This window comes from Diospyros lotus, chromosome 9 (genome assembly GCF_014633365.1).
Source record: "Diospyros lotus cultivar Yz01 chromosome 9, ASM1463336v1, whole genome shotgun sequence".
Lineage (NCBI taxonomy): Eukaryota > Viridiplantae > Streptophyta > Magnoliopsida > Ericales > Ebenaceae > Diospyros > Diospyros lotus.
The window spans coordinates 34,355,625-34,374,430 of NC_068346.1; the positions used below are offsets into that span (position 1 = coordinate 34,355,625).

Sequence of the window (18,806 nt, forward strand, 5' to 3'; positions counted from 1 at the left end):
CTTATCTGCATATACATATATATGTGTGTGTGTGTGTTCAAAATATACAACTTAAGATACCACGCGCGTACTCCAATTTATATTGGTTTTGGATTAGAACAGTTCTTATCTGCATATACATATATATGTGTGTGTGTGTGTGTGCGCTCAAAATATTCAACTTAAGATACCACGCGTAATCCATTAATTCATATTGGTTCTGGATTAGGAGGAACTGAGCTTTATTTAAGTTGCATATACGTATTTGTTCACAATAAACAAATTAAGAGAATCATTAGAAGAGAGACAGAGAGAAAGATCATATCGTCTGAAACTAATATTAATGGGTTCCTGGATCAAGAAGGAGTTTCTCGGAAAGGGATCCTACGGGACTGTGCGCAAGGCAGTCCCTCTGACGAGGGAATTAGCAGATTCTAAAGATGATGATGATGATTCGCCGCTGATGATGGTTTCCGAGATTGCTGTCAAGTCTGCAGATTTCGCGTCCTCAACCTCTCTTCGGGAGGAAGGAGACATCCTGTTCTTGTTGAGTGATTGTCCCGGAATTATCCGTTGTTATGGGGATGACGTCTCCGAGGAGAAGGGCAAGAGGGTGTACAACCTCTTGCTGGAGTTCGCTCCCGGCGGCTCCCTCAAGAGTTTGATTGAAAGAAGGGGCGGGGCACTGCCGGAATCAGAAGTGCGACGCTACACTCGCATGATCCTCAAAGCTTTAAACTACGTGCATGAGAAGGGCTACGTCCACTGCGACATTAAGCCACATAACATTCTTGTTTTCCCTTCTCAACACGGCAATGGGAACTACGTGAAGATTGCCGATTTTGGACTGGCAAAGAAAGCAGATGAAGGCAATGGATGGAGCGATATTGATCCTCGTTTGATGGGCCGCACTCGCGGGACTCTTCCTTATGCTTCGCCAGAATCTATTGTTTGGAACATGAACAAGTCGCCAGTGGATATTTGGGCTCTTGGGTGCACGGTATCGCAGATGATGACCGGACGATCTCCATGGGAGTGCACGGACAGGCTAGAGCTGAAATTGAAGATAATTCTTGGGAGAGAGCTACCCAGAATTCCAGAAAGCATGTCTAGCCAAGGCAAGGATTTCTTACGGAAGTGCTTCGAGAGGGAATGGGAAACCAGATCAACAGCTGCAGAGCTTCTTCGACATCCTTTCGTTCAAGGGGAGCCAGAAGAATGGGCAAATACGATTAGAGTTCTATTTGCCTTCGTCTTTGAGAGTTCTATTTGTTTCTTCTTTCTTTGTTTTCTTTATTTCTGTCTGTCTGTTTGTCTTTCTCTATGATTTGTACAGCATTAATTCTTTCTTTACCAAATGCCTACAAATTAAGCAATTCAAGTCAATACAACTTCTCTGTATTTGGAGATATTCTTCTTCCTCTTGATAATCCAAACATAACTAATTAATGTTTTATAAAATATATAACTGTGGTAGATAAGATATATAGGCTTTTATTTTAATTTGCCATAAAGAAGGTGTTTTTTTTAATTATTAATGATAGGACTCCTGAAAAAAATTATACAATTGGGCTCAATAAAACAATATTACAGTTGGAAGGATTCATTTTATGTATGTAATATTACTATTTTTTCTTTTAAACCTCATAATTTTTCAGTAAATATAAGAGTTTGTAGTGTTTATTGACAATAAAATATGATATAACACTGGCACTTATTCATCCTAATTTTGTCTTCTCATGTCCAAATTGAAGAACATAATTATCCTAACCCTGCAGAACAGAATGAATGACAAACAGAAATCAGGAATGAAACATCATTCCTAAAGGGCAGTTGCTAGTAGAACAAATAAGGGCAGTTGCTAGTAGAACAAATAGATGCTTGAATTACTAAGAACGTCATTTAAGGAAACATCACACGTACATATTACAGCTTAGGGGGAAGAAGCCCTTGTTAAGCTCCTTGGGTTTAGAATAGAAATATGGGAGAAATCAGGAATGAAAGAGTGGAAAGAGAGGGAGAGGTAAGAAGAAAGGAGGGGGAATTCAACGTAAACAAAGGGTAAGAGAGAATTGAGAGGGAAATAAAATTTAATTCATTTATCAATCATCAATCTTCTGACTACCTTAACCTATTTATAGACTATAAACTGAAAATACAACACAATAGCAGCATACAATACAACAAAGGAGAAAATACATATATGAGACAATTTACTTCCATATCCTTGGAGAGTGACAACCCTCTATATAAACATTCACAAATTCAAGTTTCAGCACATCTGAGTGAGAAAATATTTTCATTCAAAATTTATGAAGACTCTTTTGCTATCACAATAATAATAAGCGACTAAACGAGCTCAGAAAAGCACCATAGGTGTCTTCTAGAATAAAAGCACTAGCAACCTGAGGGGAGAGGCAGGAAATGTCTTTTGCCTTCGGTCAGTAGACGTGAGAATACCACCAGTTCAACTGTATAAATTATCCAAAGGAAACAAGTTATATATAAGACAACTAACTATTCTCAAGTAATGAAGTCTATTATTAACCATGCCAATCCTCTAGGTCCAACCATTCGTGTACATTTTTTGCATTATTTAATTTTTCAAAATTTTAGTAGTAATTTGAACATGAGACATTAATATGGTGGGGGAAAAACATAGTTGAAAATAGATTATAAACATCGACGCCTGTGACGTTGGAACCCCAAGCTTCCAGGCTACAAAATGAAAGAATTTGATTTTATTAGCCCACTTTTTTTAGAGATGCTCAGACATTGGTAAAGAAGTGTGACGGATGCCAACGGACGGGAAACATATCAAGGAAGCAAGAAATGCCTCTTCATGGAATTCTTGAAGTTGAATTATTTGATGTTTGGGGCATTGATTTCATGGGCCCATTCCTACCCTCATTGTCCAATGTTTATATTTTTATAGCAGTGGACTACGTCTCCAAGTGGGTCGAGGCTATTGCATTACCCACTAATGATGGCGGAGCCATGGTGAGTTTCCTCAAGAAAAATATTTTTACTCGTTTTGGTACTACTTGGGCCATAATAAGTGATGGGGGAAAGCATTGTTGCAACCGGTACTTCAACACTCTTTTGGCCAAATATGGGGTGAAACACAAGGTTGTTACTCCCTATCCTCCCCAAACAAGTGGGCAAGTGGAGATTTCAAATCGAGAGATGAAGAGGATCTTGGAGCTCACAGTGAATGCATCTCGTAAAGATTGGTCGAAAAAACTTGACGATGCGTTATGGGCTTATTGCACTGCATTTAAGACGCCTATTGGAATGTCACTGTATCGTCTTGTCTTTGGAAAAGCATGTCACTTACCAGTTGAGTTGGAGTATCGAGCCTATTGGGCAGTGCAAAAGCTAAATTTTGATTTAAAGAAGACCGGTGAAAAGAGGTTGTTGCAGCTAAATGAATTGAATGAATTTCGGTTGGAGGCATATGAAAGTGCCAGGTTATACAAGGAGTGAATCAAGAAATGGCATGATCATCACATTCATTGGAAGCAATTTGAGGTGGGGCAAAAAGTGTTGTTATTTAACTCACGACTCAAGTTATTTCCAGGCAAGTTGAGCTCAAGGTGGTCTGGGCCGTTCACTGTTGTCAAAGTTTATCCACATAGCGCCGTTGATGTCACTCATGACACCAAGGGTATGTTTAAGGTGAATGGACAGCGACTCAAGCCATATCTAGGGGATGAATTTGCCAAGGAAAAGACATCCACCGAGTTGAGCAATCCGGAATGAGCAGCAACACAGTCAAGCTAATGACTCTAAACAAGCGCTTTTTGGGAGGAAATCCAATTTCCTATCTTTTCATCTTTATTTGCTGTTGTTTCTTTTATTTCTCTATTTTGCATTTGTTTTAGAGTGTTGGGTACTAGGTTAGAGAATGCATTGGTCACGAGAGTTCATTATTTAGAGCATAGGCTATAAAATTGAAAAATAAAAAAAAATAAAAAAATAACTCTAATAATAATACAAAACAAAAAGAAAAAAAATAAATAATAAAAAAGAAAATCAAAAAAATCAAAGGGGGGCAGCTCGCGCTAAGACCGCGGCATGCATGCCGCGGCCACAATGTGAGGCAGTAGCCTCTCTGCTGCTCGCGGCCAGACCACGCCACAACATGCTTGTAGTGGCTCGTGGGTGAACTGCGGCATGCATGCCGTGGCCGCACTGCGGTACGGGTCGGCCTTAATAGGCCGACCCCCTACCCATTTATTTCCCCCCTGCCTTCTCCTCCTCTTCTTCCTCGACCAATTTCCCTCACCCCGCCTTCACCTAGCCTCCCACAATTCTCCCAGCCTTCTCCCCTACAAATTTCCCAAGATTTTCTTCAAGGACCTCCCCTCTTTACTCTCCAACTTCAACATTAAACATGCACGGAATCAACATTAACCATGTACGGAATCAACACATTGCATGACACAACAATAGAGGGATAAGATTTCTAATCTTTGGTCATTGGTTAGCTTCTGTTAGTTTGTCTACACACTCCAAACAAATTTTAAATATGCACAGAATCAACACATTCCTCAGTAGACACTACCACAACTTGACCTTCTCCAAACATTTTTTTTTTATAAGTTACAGTCCTAAGTCGAAGGGGAGAGTCCACTAGCCATCTAGGTAAGTGCATTCAACCTATGTAATGCGTAACCCGACACACGTGCTCAATAGAAGTCATCACATGGACATATGAGTAATTCAAACAATGTGAGGGGCATCACTATCAACTACTCTGTGAATCATAAAAATACCATGTAGTGTTCATCATTGCTGCTAGAGCTATCCAACCATTTTTTTTTTTTTTTTTATAAATGGCTACAACTAGGTAGGCTAACATATCATGCATAATTAAAAAACCAAACCCTCTCCCCAAACTTAAAATGAGCCATTATCCCAAGGGCTTGAAAAGCAGTAAACAGGAAGGAAGGTACCTGGGATGGAGAAGCAGTGCAGTGATGGTCAGAGTGAGTCAATGGTCTTCAGGAGGTGGGGGTGGCTGGTACTGGAGTAGCTGGGCAAACATGGATCTCATCTCCTCATGCTGGGTACGAAGGTCGGCTCTGAGAATATCTAGGCCCGCTTGGAACAAGCGGAATTGCCGATCTTGCTCTTCTCGATTTTCTTGTATCTGTGCTTGCATGGCCTCCAAGGTGGGGCCGAAGTTGACTCCTCCAGACCGACGTCGGAGTGGTGGCCTCACTGCTGGTGGTGTTTCGGGTTCCATGTACTCCGCAGCTTCATCTTCTTCCTCGGCCTCTGCTGCTGCGTCTCGCATTTGAGCGGCATGTCGGTGCTGGACAATTTGAGTCTGTGACTGCCGGATAGTGTAGAGATTGATCAGTATGGGTTTCGTCCTGTCGAGCTTAGATGATGATGTAGGAACTTTGGCTTGCTTGCACAATGCTGAGATGAGTGCTGGAAAATAAATCCTCTTCTTACTACCCTTGGTCAAGGCGAGGGTGACGATTTGTTGGAATATGCGCTCGCCAAAATTCAAATCATGTCCAGTAGCCAAGGTATATAGCAGTTGCATCCGTGGAGGGTATATCTCAATCATGTGTGAGGATGGAGCGATGTTAGAGGATAAGATGTAATGGAACATCTTCGCCTTGAGGTTGAGCTCGTTATGGAGCACCACATTGTGGCACGGCCACACCGGTGGAATGTCTTCATTGAAGCAAAAATGAGCCACTTGATTCCAGTCCTCTATGTCCGGGAGAGCTGTCCCTGATGTCACTTGATAAAAGTGTTGGATTACGTCAGGACTGAATGGTACCCACACTCCTCGCACATATGTATGGAAGGCATGAGCTTCCTCATCTTCATCATCACCTCCAAGGATGTTATCATTGAAATTGGCGAGGAATTCTCGAACCACGGAGGGATAGATCTTGTGAGGCTTGGCACAAAATTTGTGCCACTTCTTGGCATGAATAACTTCAGAAACACCTGTGATCTCAATGCTAGCAAGGTCAACTTCTCGCTCCCTATGGAGAGGCCAGGACTTTATCACTCGGGCCCGTTCTTCAGTTTCGGTAGTAAGGTAGATTGGATATGATGGAGGATTAGCTCGCGGCCGTTTGGAAGCATTTGAACTTGTTACAATGGCTTTACCCTTGTTTGCGGCTGGAGTGTAGCGAGTTTTGGGTGCCATCTTTGCTTGTGATCGATCCTGCAAGCACAAAACCAACCATTAGAATGGGAATAAATAAGGGAAAGAATCAATTATTTCTCTATTTGTTTGTTTCTTATCTTCTTCTTCTTCTTCTCTTTTTTTTTTTTTTATATATATATTTTGTAGAAGCCAAAGGTGCCACAATATCCCCCAAACTTAAATCATTCCACTCCCCCAACTTATAGTGCAATGTGTGTGAAAATGTGTGGTTGGGGCATTTCATCGAACACTTGGTGTGCATGCTGAAAGGGAAAAAGGAAAATAAGGCTTAGGATGCACTAAAGTTTCCCCAAATAAAAGCAGAACAAACAACAACAATCCATACACAACATCACCAACCACAACATCTTTGCTCCCATTCACAAAGCAACTCAACACCCATTTCCACAATGGAGCACCAATCCATACAAAAACACTAAACTGATTCCAAACATACCTTTAATGTTGAAGTTGGAGAGTGAAGAGGGGAGGTCCTTGAAGAAAATCTTGGAAAATTTGTAAGGGAGCAGGCTGGGAGAATCGTGGGAGGCTAGGTGAGGGCGGGGTGAGGGAAATTGGTAGAAGGAGAAGGCAATGCGGGGGGAATAAATGCGAGGGGGTCGGCTTATTAAGGCCGACCCGTACCGCGGTGCGGCCGCGGCATGCATGCCGCGGCTCACCCGCGAGCCACAGCAAGCATGCTGTGGCGCGGTCTGGCCGCGGCATGCGCGGCCCGACCGCGAGCAGCAGAGAGGCAGCTGCCTCGCGCTGTGGCCGCGGCATGCATGCCGCGGTCATGGCGCGAGCTACCCCCTTTGATTTTTTTGATTTTTTTTATTATTTATTTTTTTTCTTTTTGTTTTGTATTATTATTAGAATTAATTTTCAAAGGAAAGACTGTGTATGCTCAACTCATGTACATTCTTAAACCCAAAAAACAAGGAGCATGATGCTGGTGAGGACGAAGCACTAAGAAGTACAACCAAACACTTTGATCTCATATATTTGATAAGAGTAGGAGATAAAAGTTTCCTATTTGTATAGCCTCACCTACCTTTCTTTCCTGTTGATTGGCATCGTTGTGGGGAATACCTTACTGTTGTTTTCTGCATTAACCTTGTATTTACCATATGATTAATTACTTATGGCAAGCAGTAGTGCATGTTAAAATTTAAAAATTCATTTACATGTGAAGGCAATGCATTTTTTTTTTGGGGGTAGGTAGAAGCAATGCATTTCCGCTTTCTTTGTTAATTAGCTTCCAATATGGGTTCAACTACTAATACATTCCGATATATCTTAGAATTTATAGTATACCCAGAAGATATTTTACTTGTCTATGCTTGTAGATGTTTACTGAAGATGCATTTATTTATCTTTCAATAGTATGAAAGATAAAGTTCACTTCTCTCTTATAGCTTGAGCCTTTAAATAAATTACTAGTCAATAATTAATTTAACAAATTTCTCAGATTAATATATCTTAAGATAAGAGTATAAACAAAAATAGGTATGGCTGGTATACTAACAGGAATAATATCTAGAAAGAGACCCTTAAAAACTCCAAACTGTTTGATCATGTTTGCAGATAGATATGTTCCTGCAACACCCATGAAAGCACATAATCCACTAAACCCCCCAATTATTAATGGATTTAGACCTGTAACAATCAGAATGGTAGATCTGAGGGTCTAAAGCCAAAAAAAATTTCAAGCAGAATTTGTAAAGAGCTTCAGCACTTTTCTTTTTTTTTTTTTAGATACCTATACAGCACCATTGTTTCACTTAGGATTTTGACCAAAATTTACATGTTGCAAAGAAGAAGTAAGACATTTGAGTACAAACACTTGCTAAGTACAAAATCCTTGAAGCATGAATATAAGAACAGCCAAGGTTCAGCCATTAAAATGATGGAGGCAAATGATAACATGCTAAGTACAAAAATCTCTTTACTGTGCCATATTTTATGGCCACCTCCAAATAAGCAGAGGATTGCTTATAACAAACTAAACATTTCTACATAAGTAGAAATTAGATTTAGTCAACCAGAAGAAGCCTCCCCATGACAATGCAGGTAAAAAGTTTAGCAATTAGGATAATACCATGCTGCGTTAAGAATGCTGTCATCACTCCACCAGGAGCAAGAACAACATTGAAGTAAAGAAGAACATATGCTAGGCTTGCTGGGAGCACAGGCTGCTGCATGTATACAACCCACCCATGCTTGGTAGCCTCCACACTCATTTTCACTGTTTATCAAGATTGTAGTTAGTTGGGTAGTCCACATCAAAATAACAATTTGAAGTTAAGCTGAAGACAAACCTATATTCTCAGTATCCAGCAGAGGTCTTTCTGTAGAGTTTTTGCAACATGCTTGTGGAGTTTTAGTAAGATCAAGAACTCCTTTAGAAAGTTTGTCGGTTAACCACATGAGACCAACCTTGAGACAGTGTGAATCTCAGAATAACAAGGAATAGTTCTAGCAAAGCAACATATGCCAGAGCAAGCAGAAGAAGAAAGAAATATTAGGAAAGAGCAAGAACGAGAGGTTTACAGCAACAAGAAGCGCCCATATCATTGAACCAGCAACAAGCTTTAAGCAGGTCACAGCGTTGTATTTAGACAGGAGATGCCAAATAGAGATGCTCCAGCAATCTACAATAGCATTAGATGTCAAATCTCTTCTTTGAGAGTGCGCCATTTTAAGTTCCAAATTGCAACAATTTAACCAGTTTGAATATTTGGGTCAGTTGTTGATATAGAACTTATCCATTGGACCCCATATTAATGTGCACTCCAGGATTTGAGCAAGAGAATACTGCCATAATTTCAGTTACAAGCAACAAATATGAGAATATCACCACCCAAAATTATGAGTCTGCATGTAATTAGCCCTGTCATAATGAAATGGTCACAGAAATTACAAGAACCTCGCAGAGAAGATCAATTTGGCTAAGAGTAGCATTTGCTTGTGCAAGAGCAACGGGCCGATTTGCCCCTGCTAACTGCATGAGGAGAATGCCTACAATTAGAAAATCCTGACATCCAATACAGGGACCAGAGAAGGGAAAAAGATAACTGCCAACAGATATAAGAAATAAACGGGTATGAATAAGAACTCCCAGCACAACCCAGTCACGTTCCACGCAATCCCCAGAGCCAACCCAGACGGCCTCTCAACAGCCCCAGCGAATACTAAAACAACAAACCAAGGGCGGGAAACCATGGATGACACAGATGGGTGAACCATATGGGCATCGACTATCTTAGCAACAGATAAAAGCTGAGCAGCTGCCTGAGCGAAAGCAAAGTGTTAGGATACAACTATCCAGGAAGAGATAGTTCAGAAACTAGCTCTAAGGCTGGTCATTCATGAACCAATTACCTGGAGAGTTGACAAAAACGTACGTGCAGGTACTCTAGGGAAATGATCCAAAAGTTTACCAACAAAAGGGCCCCAACAATTACTGCAAGCTGTTCAACATGGACCTCGTTAGAAAGCATTCTTTTGCCTTTTATTTATATGCATTGTCTATCTCTTTGAACACATTGAAACCTTTGCAAAGAAACCCATTATTGCAATTGGGAGAAGGTTTGGATGCATTGACAGCAGGCCATGCAAAATTCCAGAGCTGTTCCACCAAATTTCCAGCTGCACAACTAGCATACAAGGTTGTTCAAATAAAATATGATTGAATTAGAAACTTCTCAATGATCCAACATATCAAAATATGCTGTATGATACCATTTAAAACAGATTATTATGTTCAAATGATCCAACATCAATACAATTTGCTGTATGATACCATGAAAAATAGATTACTGTATTCTAAAATGGAAAAGTTTACAGCCATTGCCAGAGCATCTGCGAACACACACAAAACTTTATTAGCTAAAAGAAGGAAAGGAAGAAAGAAAGCTGATGCTGCCAGTAGTTTGACAGCTTCACAAACCACAAACCCCATGAATCAGACGCTCTACCCGAGTTTGATGTATCTAGCCTAGCTGTTCAATGTGTTTGAATTCTGATATTGAGACCAGAACTTCACCCACAAGCCCCTGGGAAAGGGTGACAACATGAGGGGCCATGGGAGGTATGGACCACCCACTATGAAATAATTTTTGTTCATTTGTGCATGCACTTCATTTAAGTGATTATAGTTACACAAAATTCAGTCGTTGTTTATCATGGAACAACTGTTGAATGACGTGCCTCAAGAACTGGTTGAACAAGTCAAAAACACATGCTGAAATATGACCATAAGACCAGGAAGTTTATTATTTCTTTTACTATTCCTTAGGAGAAATAGCTGTTACTGTTAGATGCAATAGACAGCAGATTATAGGTTGAATTTTTTTGGATTTATGTTATCAATTCATGTATCAATATCTGTTTTAATCATCAATGCAATATAGACATTTTTTGCAGTCTTGAATTCTTATTGTTCTTGCTTACGAACTTTGCTGTTTTTTTACCTTGATTCTGTAAAAAACCAACAAATTGGTACCAGAGCTTGATTTCTTAAGGGATCTGTGAGTTGAGTGAGCCTAAACACAAACCAAAACCTTCAGCACAAACACAACACACAAAAATCTTCCATCAGTTACACCACCAGTCTTTGATGGTGACAACTATGAAGCCTGGGCTGTTAGAATGAGAGTTCATTTGGATGCTTTGGATTTGTAGGAAGCAGTGGAGAATGACTATGAAGTTCCAGCACTGCCTACCAATCCAACAGTTGCTCAGCTCAAGAACTATAAGGAGAAAAGGACCAGAAAATTGAAAGCAAAGGCTTGCTTGTACTCTGCAGTTTCAAGCACAATTTTCACTAGAATCATGAACCTAGAATCTGCAAATGATATCTGGTAGTATCTCAAGAAGGAATACCAAGGCAATGAGAGGACAAAGAACAAGCAGGTGATGAACCTGATCAGGAAATTCAAGATGCAAAGAATGAAAGTCAGAATCCATCAAAGAGTATTCTGACAAACTGCTCAGCATTGTAAACAAGGTGAGATTGCTTGGTAAGGATTTTTCTGATGAGAGAATTGTGCAAAAGATTCTGGTTACATTACTTGAGAAGCATGAAGCTAAAATCTCTTCTTTAGAAAAGTCAAAGGATCTGTCAAGCATTTCCTAGGCAGAACATGTTAATGCACTGCAAGCATAGGAGCAAAGGAGGCTCATAAGGCAAGAAGGTTTAGTGGAGGGTGCATTTCAAGGCAGATCCCAAAACAATGAAGGAGGCAAGAACAAGAAGAAGAAGCAAAACAACAACGACAAGCCTGGACCAAGTACAGGTAACAACAACAGCAACAAGAGTGGAACATAACCACTCTGCCCACACTGCAAAAAGACTAACCATCCACAGAGAAGGTGCTGGTGGAGGCCAGATGCTCAATGCAGAATATGACCATAAGACTAGGAAGTTTATTATTTCTTTTGCTATTCCTTAGGAGAAATGGCTGTTAGATGCAACAGACAACAAATTAGGCTGAGTTTTTTTTGAATTTCTGTTATTAATTATGTATAAATATATGTTTTAATCATCAATGCAATATAGACGTTTTTTACAGTCTCGAATTCTTATTGTTCTTGCTTACAAACTTTGATGTTTTTCACCTTGTTTCTGTAAAAAAAATCCAACAATAACATATGTCGATAGTAAATTACACATAAGGGAGTTTGCCACTACCTTACAGTCCTGCTGGATGCGCAGGGATTGTAGCAAGGACATTCTGCTCCTCCTCTGAAAAGACCTGAAAATGAAACAACAAAAGAATGAGAAGATGAGACAGCAGCATCCCCACGCTTTCGTCTTGCTTATTCAATATTTGCAAAGGAAAAGAGTTGTTGGCCACTTGAGATCATACTGGCAATGTTGTGAACAGATTGTCAGCATAAGTATCTTCTACCAGCAATTTAATATGAAGATTCAATCTCAAGGATATCAGATTTTATATGAACAACAGGGATTGAACAATTAGAAGCAGGAGATGAAAATTCATTCTGGACTTCTTTGTCAGAGCGAACATGATTGGGTTCTTCAGTTTCTGTTATTGAACATCTAGCATAAAAAACTTCCCACCTTTAAGATTCTCATTGACCATCACTAGACAAAAATAGGAATTTAGTGACGGTTTTCAACAACCGCTGAAGTAGTCGCCACAAAATTATATTTTTTGCGGTGGTTGGTAACATTTTGCGAATTTTAGCAGCTGCCGCTGTTTCTGACCCGCTCGTGCACACATGGCTTTTTGTGGCGCCCTGCGGTGCGCCCCACTTGGCCGCATGACCGCTCGCCATGTGGCAATGCTGAAATTTTATTACAGCTGCTGTCTTCCCCCAGTTTCGATCCCAGGACCTCACATATGTGCCCTCGCGTGCAAAGTCTACTGATATGCGAAGCTTCCTTGTTATATATCCGCGTATATTAATTATATACTAATCCAATCACTATTTTTCAGAATTATATTTTATATTTTATTAATATAAATTTAAAAATAATTAATTGATTAAATTAAATTAATTAATTGATTAAAAATAAAAAGAAAAGTTAACATATTTTTTTAAAATTTCTTTCTATAAATTATCCAAATTTATATATTTTTAATATAAATATTAGATATTTTCTAAAATTTTGCAGTGGTTCTTCAAAATCATCACAAATGTTAATTTAATTTATTTTTTTAATTATTAAATTATTTCCTAAATTTAATGACAATTTTTGAAAATCCTCGCAAAATTTAATTTTAAAATTTAAAATATTTAAATTTTGTGAAAATTTTTTAAAATCGTCACAAAATGTTGAAAAAATCGTTGCAAATACCATGTTTTGCGGCGGCAAAAAAATCATTGAAAAATATCAATTTTTTTGTAATGCATGAACAAAAACAAGCTTTCAAGAAAAATCACTTGATTTCAGCGAGCCAAAAGAATTTGTTGATAATGATGATGAGATGTTATTATTGATGGGTGCCAATGATTGTGCATGAGTTGCTTGACTCTCTATGTTTGGAGCTTCAAAAGAGACTAATGCTAGCAAGCTTTCATTACAAGGAGATAGGGATTAAACTCTTTTTTGTCTGGGATTCCACTTTATAATTTACTCATAATTTTAATAAGAGATACATTACTTGCATAAAATTTAAAAATAGAGATACATGCAAGTCTTTTATAAATTGAATAATGTGTATAATCCATTCTTTTAGCAGATTTATTTACTTTGTATAATCGTGGAGTGGTAAATGCAAAATTGATAAGTTTATTTTAGTCAAAATAATGTTGTGACAGAGCACAAAAAAAGTTAGTCTTTTATTTTAAATATTAATATGTAATATATATACATAACATTATGGTCTATTATAAGTATTTGAACACTCATAGATATATAGTCACATAAATAAAGATATATAAAAGTGTAAAAATTGATTTTGTTAAGGAGATGGTATCTGTGTGGGTGCATATTAATTAGTGAAATGATTTGGCCACACACAAGGATCTCATCTTAATTCTTCCTACTTCTCTAGCTTCTTGGCATTTGAATCGTGGTGTAATGTACAATATTAACATGCATATCATAAAGATGGTTTATTATTGAAATAATTTAATAATTAGTCTAAATTTGAAACAAATTATAATTAAGTATAGTTTAGGCATATTTCTTGAAAATAAAATAATAATGAGGCTTTTATATATTATTATTATTATTAAGGAAGGTTTTTTTTTTCCTTTTCTGGCGCTGAACTCAAACAAACTTCAAAAATAATTTGTCAAATTTACAAATCTCATAGATGATTTGTATAATTTACCTGAAATTAACTACTTTAACTGCCACTGGGTTGTGGCCGGGATGAACTCGTATATATTTCTGCAGTTCTTGATCTCATCTGATCTGATAACGCGCATACACCACGCGTAATCCAATTCATATTGGTTCTGGATTAGGAGGAACCGAGCTTTATTTAAGTTGCATACATATACGTCTTTGTTCACAATAAACAAATTAAGAGAATCATTAGAAGAGAGACAGAGAGAAAGATCATATCGTCTGAAACTAATATTAATGGGTTCCTGGATCAAGAAGGAGTTTCTCGGCAAGGGATCGTACGGGACCGTGCGCAAGGCAGTCCCTCTGACGAGGGAATTAGCAGATTCTAAAGATGATGATGATGATGATTCGCCGCTGATGATGGTTTCCGAGATTGCTGTCAAGTCTGCAGATTTCGCGTCCTCGACCTCTCTTCGGAAGGAAGGAGACATCCTGTTCTTGTTGAGTGATTGTCCCGGAATCATCCGTTGTTATGGGGAAGACGTCTCCGAGGAGAAGGGCAGGAGGGTGTACAACCTCTTGCTGGAGTTCGCTCCCGGCGGCTCCCTCAAGAGTTTGATTGAAAGAAGGGGCGGGGCACTGCCGGAATCAGAAGTGCGACGCTACACTCGCATGATGCTCAAAGCTTTAAACTACGTGCATGACAAGGGCTACGTCCACTGCGACATTAAGCCACATAACATTCTTGTTTTCCCTTCTCAACACGGCAATGGGAACTACGTGAAGATTGCCGATTTTGGACTGGCAAAGAAAGCAGATGAAGGCAATGGATGGAGCGATATTGATCCTCGTTTGATGGGCCGCACTCGCGGGACTCTTCCTTATGCTTCGCCAGAATCTATTGTTTGGAACATGAACAAGTCGCCAGTGGATATTTGGGCTCTTGGGTGCACGGTATCGCAGATGATGACCGGACGATCTCCATGGGAGTGCACGGACAGGCTAGAGCTGAAATTGAAGATAATTCTTGGGAGAGAGCTACCCAGAATTCCAGAAAACATGTCTAGCCAAGGCAAGGATTTCTTACGGAAGTGCTTCGAGAGGGAATGGGAAACCAGATCAACAGCTGCAGAGCTTCTTCGACATCCTTTCGTTGAAGGGGAGCCAGAAGAATGGGCCGACGAGATGCTGAGGAGTGCCGATGAAGATGGTCGATGGGCTTTTCGGTTTTCCATGTTTAAGGAGGAAGAGGAGGATCCTTTGACAACAATACCAATAGAGTTCTATTTGCCTTCGTCTTTGAGGGTTCCTGTTCTATAGACATTGTTTCTTCTTTCTTTCTTTCTTTCTTTCTTTCTGTTTGTCTTGTCTTTCGTTCTTTCTTTCTGTCTGCCTGTTTGTCTTTCTCTATGATTTTGTACAGCATTAATTCTTTCTTTACCAAATGCCTACAAATTAAGCAATTCAAGTCAATACAACTTCTCTGTATTTGGAGATATTCTTCTTCCTCTTGATAATCCAAACATAACTAATTAATGTTTTATAAAATATATAAATATGGTAGATAATTAAGATAGATAGGCTTTTATTTTAATTTACAATAAAGAGGGTGTTTTTTTTTAATTATTAATGATAGAACTCCTGAAAAAAAATAATACATGCAATTGGGCTCAATAAAACAATATTACAGTTGGAAGGATTCATTTTGTGTATGTAACATTACTATTTTTTCTTCTAAACCCCATAATTTTTCAGTAGATATAAGAGCTTGTATTGAGCCAATAAGAAGCTAATTGTTATGAGAGTGATTTTTTAAGTGGTGAGATAATAGCCATGGAGACAGCTTAAGATAGCAGTGGTAAGAAGGAACACCACATCACAAAAGTGGTCAAAATGTTGCTCTATGAAGGAAAGGCTGCATATGCTCAACTCATGTACATGCTTAAACCCAAAAAACAAGGAGCATGATGCTGGTGAGGATGAAACACTAAGAAGAATCGTCAAACACTTTGATCTCATATATTTGGTAAGAGTAGGAGATAAACGTTTTCTATTTGTGTAGTCTCACCTACCTTTCTTTGCTGTTGATTGGCATCCTTGTGGGGGGAATACCTTACTCTTGTTTTCTGCATTAGCCTTGTATTTACCATAAGATTAATTACTTATGGCAAACAGTAGTGCACGTTAAAATGTAAAAATACAATTACATGTGTGAAGGTAACCAGTAGTGCATGTTAACTAAGTCTGAAGAAATACGTTGGTTTTTCTAAATCTTCCATGTTAGTAATTGATCTGAAGTCGTATTTAAGGAACGCGTGATATTTTTAAGTGAAAATACGTCTTGACATCATATTAACTTTTCTTAACATATGTGGTGCATAATGATTGGTGAGCACATAGAAATAGTGAAGTAATTTCTTTCATCCTAAATTATTCTCTATCAGTATTCTAAAATCCTTAATTAAGTGTTTGGGATTATGACTAATGAGCCATGATATAAACCTACTAGAACGTTGACGAAGCCTATATATCTTAATTTCTTTGTTCTTTTCCATTTGCACTATGTGTCGTGCCCTTATCAAAACTTGTCAAGAGATCATTGGTCAGGGACGGATGCAGAGGGGGGCTTGGGACTGGGCTATGCTTAGGAGTTTATATATTTATATATATATATATTACTATTTATTATATATATTTTTACTATTTAATTGGGGCTGGCACGGGCTGAAGCCCGTGCCAGCCCCCCCTACATCCGCCCTTGTCATCGATCAATCGACAATCAACGAGCTATAATTGGGTGAGAATCCAAGTTCTTGGGAAATGATAGGAGGGAATTGCGTACAAAGTTGTTTCTCGACGCTCGTGACCATTGATAATAGCTTGAAACTTTTTATATAGATAATAGCTTGAAATTGCTGATTTGTGCAATTATTTTCAAGTTTATAGATTTTTATCTTTCGTCGTCTCTCCAAAAAGCTGGTGTTAGATAGAAAATATCATCATCAATTATGAAGGTCACAAAATTCACCCTTTTAATTAGATTTGGAAAAAAAAGAAGAAATTAACATATAATTATATGTATTTGCTAAGCCTTTTAATTTTATTTTATTTTTTTGGAATAACTTTTTACTAAATGATCAATTATTATTTGGATGATGAATGGAGTGTTACGACATGTTTGGCATATTATTATTTGAGTAATGAATTAAGTAAATGGGCAAACTGAAAGTATAACAGATGAGTGCATAAGAAATAAACTGAAACAATTTAATGTATCATCTTAATTTATTCTTCTATTATTATTAGTGTTTATTATTATTATTATTATTATTATTATTATTATTATTATTATTAGTGTTTATTATTATTATTATTATTATTATTAGTGTTTATTTATATTTATTCTATTAATCCCAATGATTCTGGCCTTCTAGTTGTAGGTTCTGGCCCAACATCACATAAATTCCTGGGATCCTTTTTATGTTGGTAACCCAGAATCTTAGGTCCATGTAAGCCCATTTATTGTAGCCCATTTCTCGATTGTGGCCCATTTAAGCACAAAACCCTGTGCTCCTTTTGGCCGTTAATTTAGGAGAGATTTAGTGGTGGAACGAATTTTATATTTTTGTGAGGGTTTATAAAACCAACAATTTTTCAACCCCCAAATTTTATTATTATTATTATTATTATTATTATTATTATTATTATTATTAGTGTTTGTTTATATTTATTCTATTAATTCCAATGATTTTGGTAGAACTTGATTTAGTGTATAATATAAATTCCATAAAATTAAATTTTATAAAATTTTCTATTATAGGTAATTTCTGGACCACCTTTTATGGTCTAGACTTCACCGAGCATCCACTGGGCCTAAAGCCGAAGACACCTCGACAAGGTTACAAATCACTGAAACTCGAAATCTGACAGCCAAAGTAAGCGAGTTCCCAGCGAAGCCTTTAGCTCACTCGTCAAACCACATCCTAGATAATACGGAATCTATTCCCGATTTTGTGAAACTGATAAAGACAAATTATCTCTGTGACATTATCTTTCTGTATTCAGAAGTCATTAAATTGTAAACACCCACACTCTATAAATAGGGGTCAGAATACCATTGTACAGGCATAATCAATTATATACTGTTACTCTGCTGAAATTATCAGAGAACAGTCATGGAACAGGCATCGTTCTGGCCGAACAACGTAAAAATTCTCGTGTATTGTTTTTTATCTGTGTTGTTTGTTTCTTCCATTCATACTTGTGTTTATTTAATCAGTGCGAGTTGAAGAATCACTGTCGACTAATTCTAAACGTCAACATTTTTATTTTAAATATAAATAATTAAAAATAAAAATAAATTTTAAAAAATAACACAAAGAGATTGGTATTTTTAACTAACATATAATTATTAGTTATTTATCCAATTGAAAGAATATGGAATAAGAAATAGATATAATAATATAATAATATTAGATGAAATTAACGAATATACATATTACATACTGACGTATATCTTTAGATTTATAAATTTATTTGATTTAATTATGTAAACTATTATAATTAGCTCAACATTTGGAAAAAAAATAATTAGATTAATTAATTGACAACTTATATATATATATATATATATATCCAATCTGAATCCATAATTTCCTAGAACTAAGACTCAGCCACCCATGCTTATAAATAAATATGGAATCAAATTGCTCGTTAATTAACAACAAAGCCAATATTAATTTCTTTCATTCGCCATCTATATCAACATTCTCTAAGAGATCAGATTGTCGACCAGCTGACGAACCATTACTTAATGGTGCTAGAATGGGTTCCTGGCAATAGCCTGAAGAGTTTGATGTGTAGATATGAGGAGTT

The 18,806-nt window shown here is 37.6% G+C and overlaps 3 protein-coding genes and 1 pseudogene across 3 annotated transcripts; 2 read left to right on the plus strand and 2 right to left on the minus strand.

Moving 5' to 3' along the window:
- Window positions 1-222: 222 nt before the first annotated feature.
- LOC127810535 (mitogen-activated protein kinase kinase kinase 20-like) lies at window positions 223-1,355 on the plus strand. Its single transcript, XM_052350069.1, has one exon. It carries the CDS (start codon window positions 323-325, stop codon window positions 1,304-1,306), a length of 984 nt encoding a protein of 327 aa, XP_052206029.1. The 5' UTR covers window positions 223-322; the 3' UTR covers window positions 1,307-1,355.
- A 798-nt stretch (window positions 1,356-2,153) lies between these two features.
- LOC127810533 (uncharacterized) lies at window positions 2,154-7,059 on the minus strand. The gene is made up of 3 exons (XM_052350068.1): window positions 6,618-7,059; window positions 4,938-6,178; window positions 2,154-2,450 (listed from the first exon to the last, which is right to left on the minus strand). Exon 2 carries the CDS (start codon window positions 6,158-6,160, stop codon window positions 4,976-4,978), a length of 1,185 nt encoding a protein of 394 aa, XP_052206028.1. The 5' UTR covers window positions 6,161-6,178; window positions 6,618-7,059; the 3' UTR covers window positions 2,154-2,450; window positions 4,938-4,975.
- A 502-nt stretch (window positions 7,060-7,561) lies between these two features.
- LOC127809376 (solute carrier family 40 member 3, chloroplastic-like) lies at window positions 7,562-12,466 on the minus strand (annotated as a pseudogene).
- Window positions 12,467-14,225: 1,759 nt separating this feature from the next.
- Window positions 14,226-15,251, plus strand: LOC127809377 (mitogen-activated protein kinase kinase kinase 20-like). Its single transcript, XM_052348137.1, has one exon. It carries the CDS (start codon window positions 14,226-14,228, stop codon window positions 15,249-15,251), a length of 1,026 nt encoding a protein of 341 aa, XP_052204097.1.
- Window positions 15,252-18,806: the final 3,555 nt, after the last annotated feature.

What these genes read in the sequence shown, in the direction of transcription:
- LOC127810535 (XM_052350069.1), top strand. Translation starts at nt 323, where the DNA reads ATGGGTTCCTGGATCAAGAAGGAGTTTCTCGGAAAGGGATCCTACGGG.
- LOC127810533 (XM_052350068.1), bottom strand. Translation starts at nt 6,160, where the DNA reads ATGGCACCCAAAACTCGCTACACTCCAGCCGCAAACAAGGGTAAAGCC.
- LOC127809377 (XM_052348137.1), top strand. Translation starts at nt 14,226, where the DNA reads ATGGGTTCCTGGATCAAGAAGGAGTTTCTCGGCAAGGGATCGTACGGG.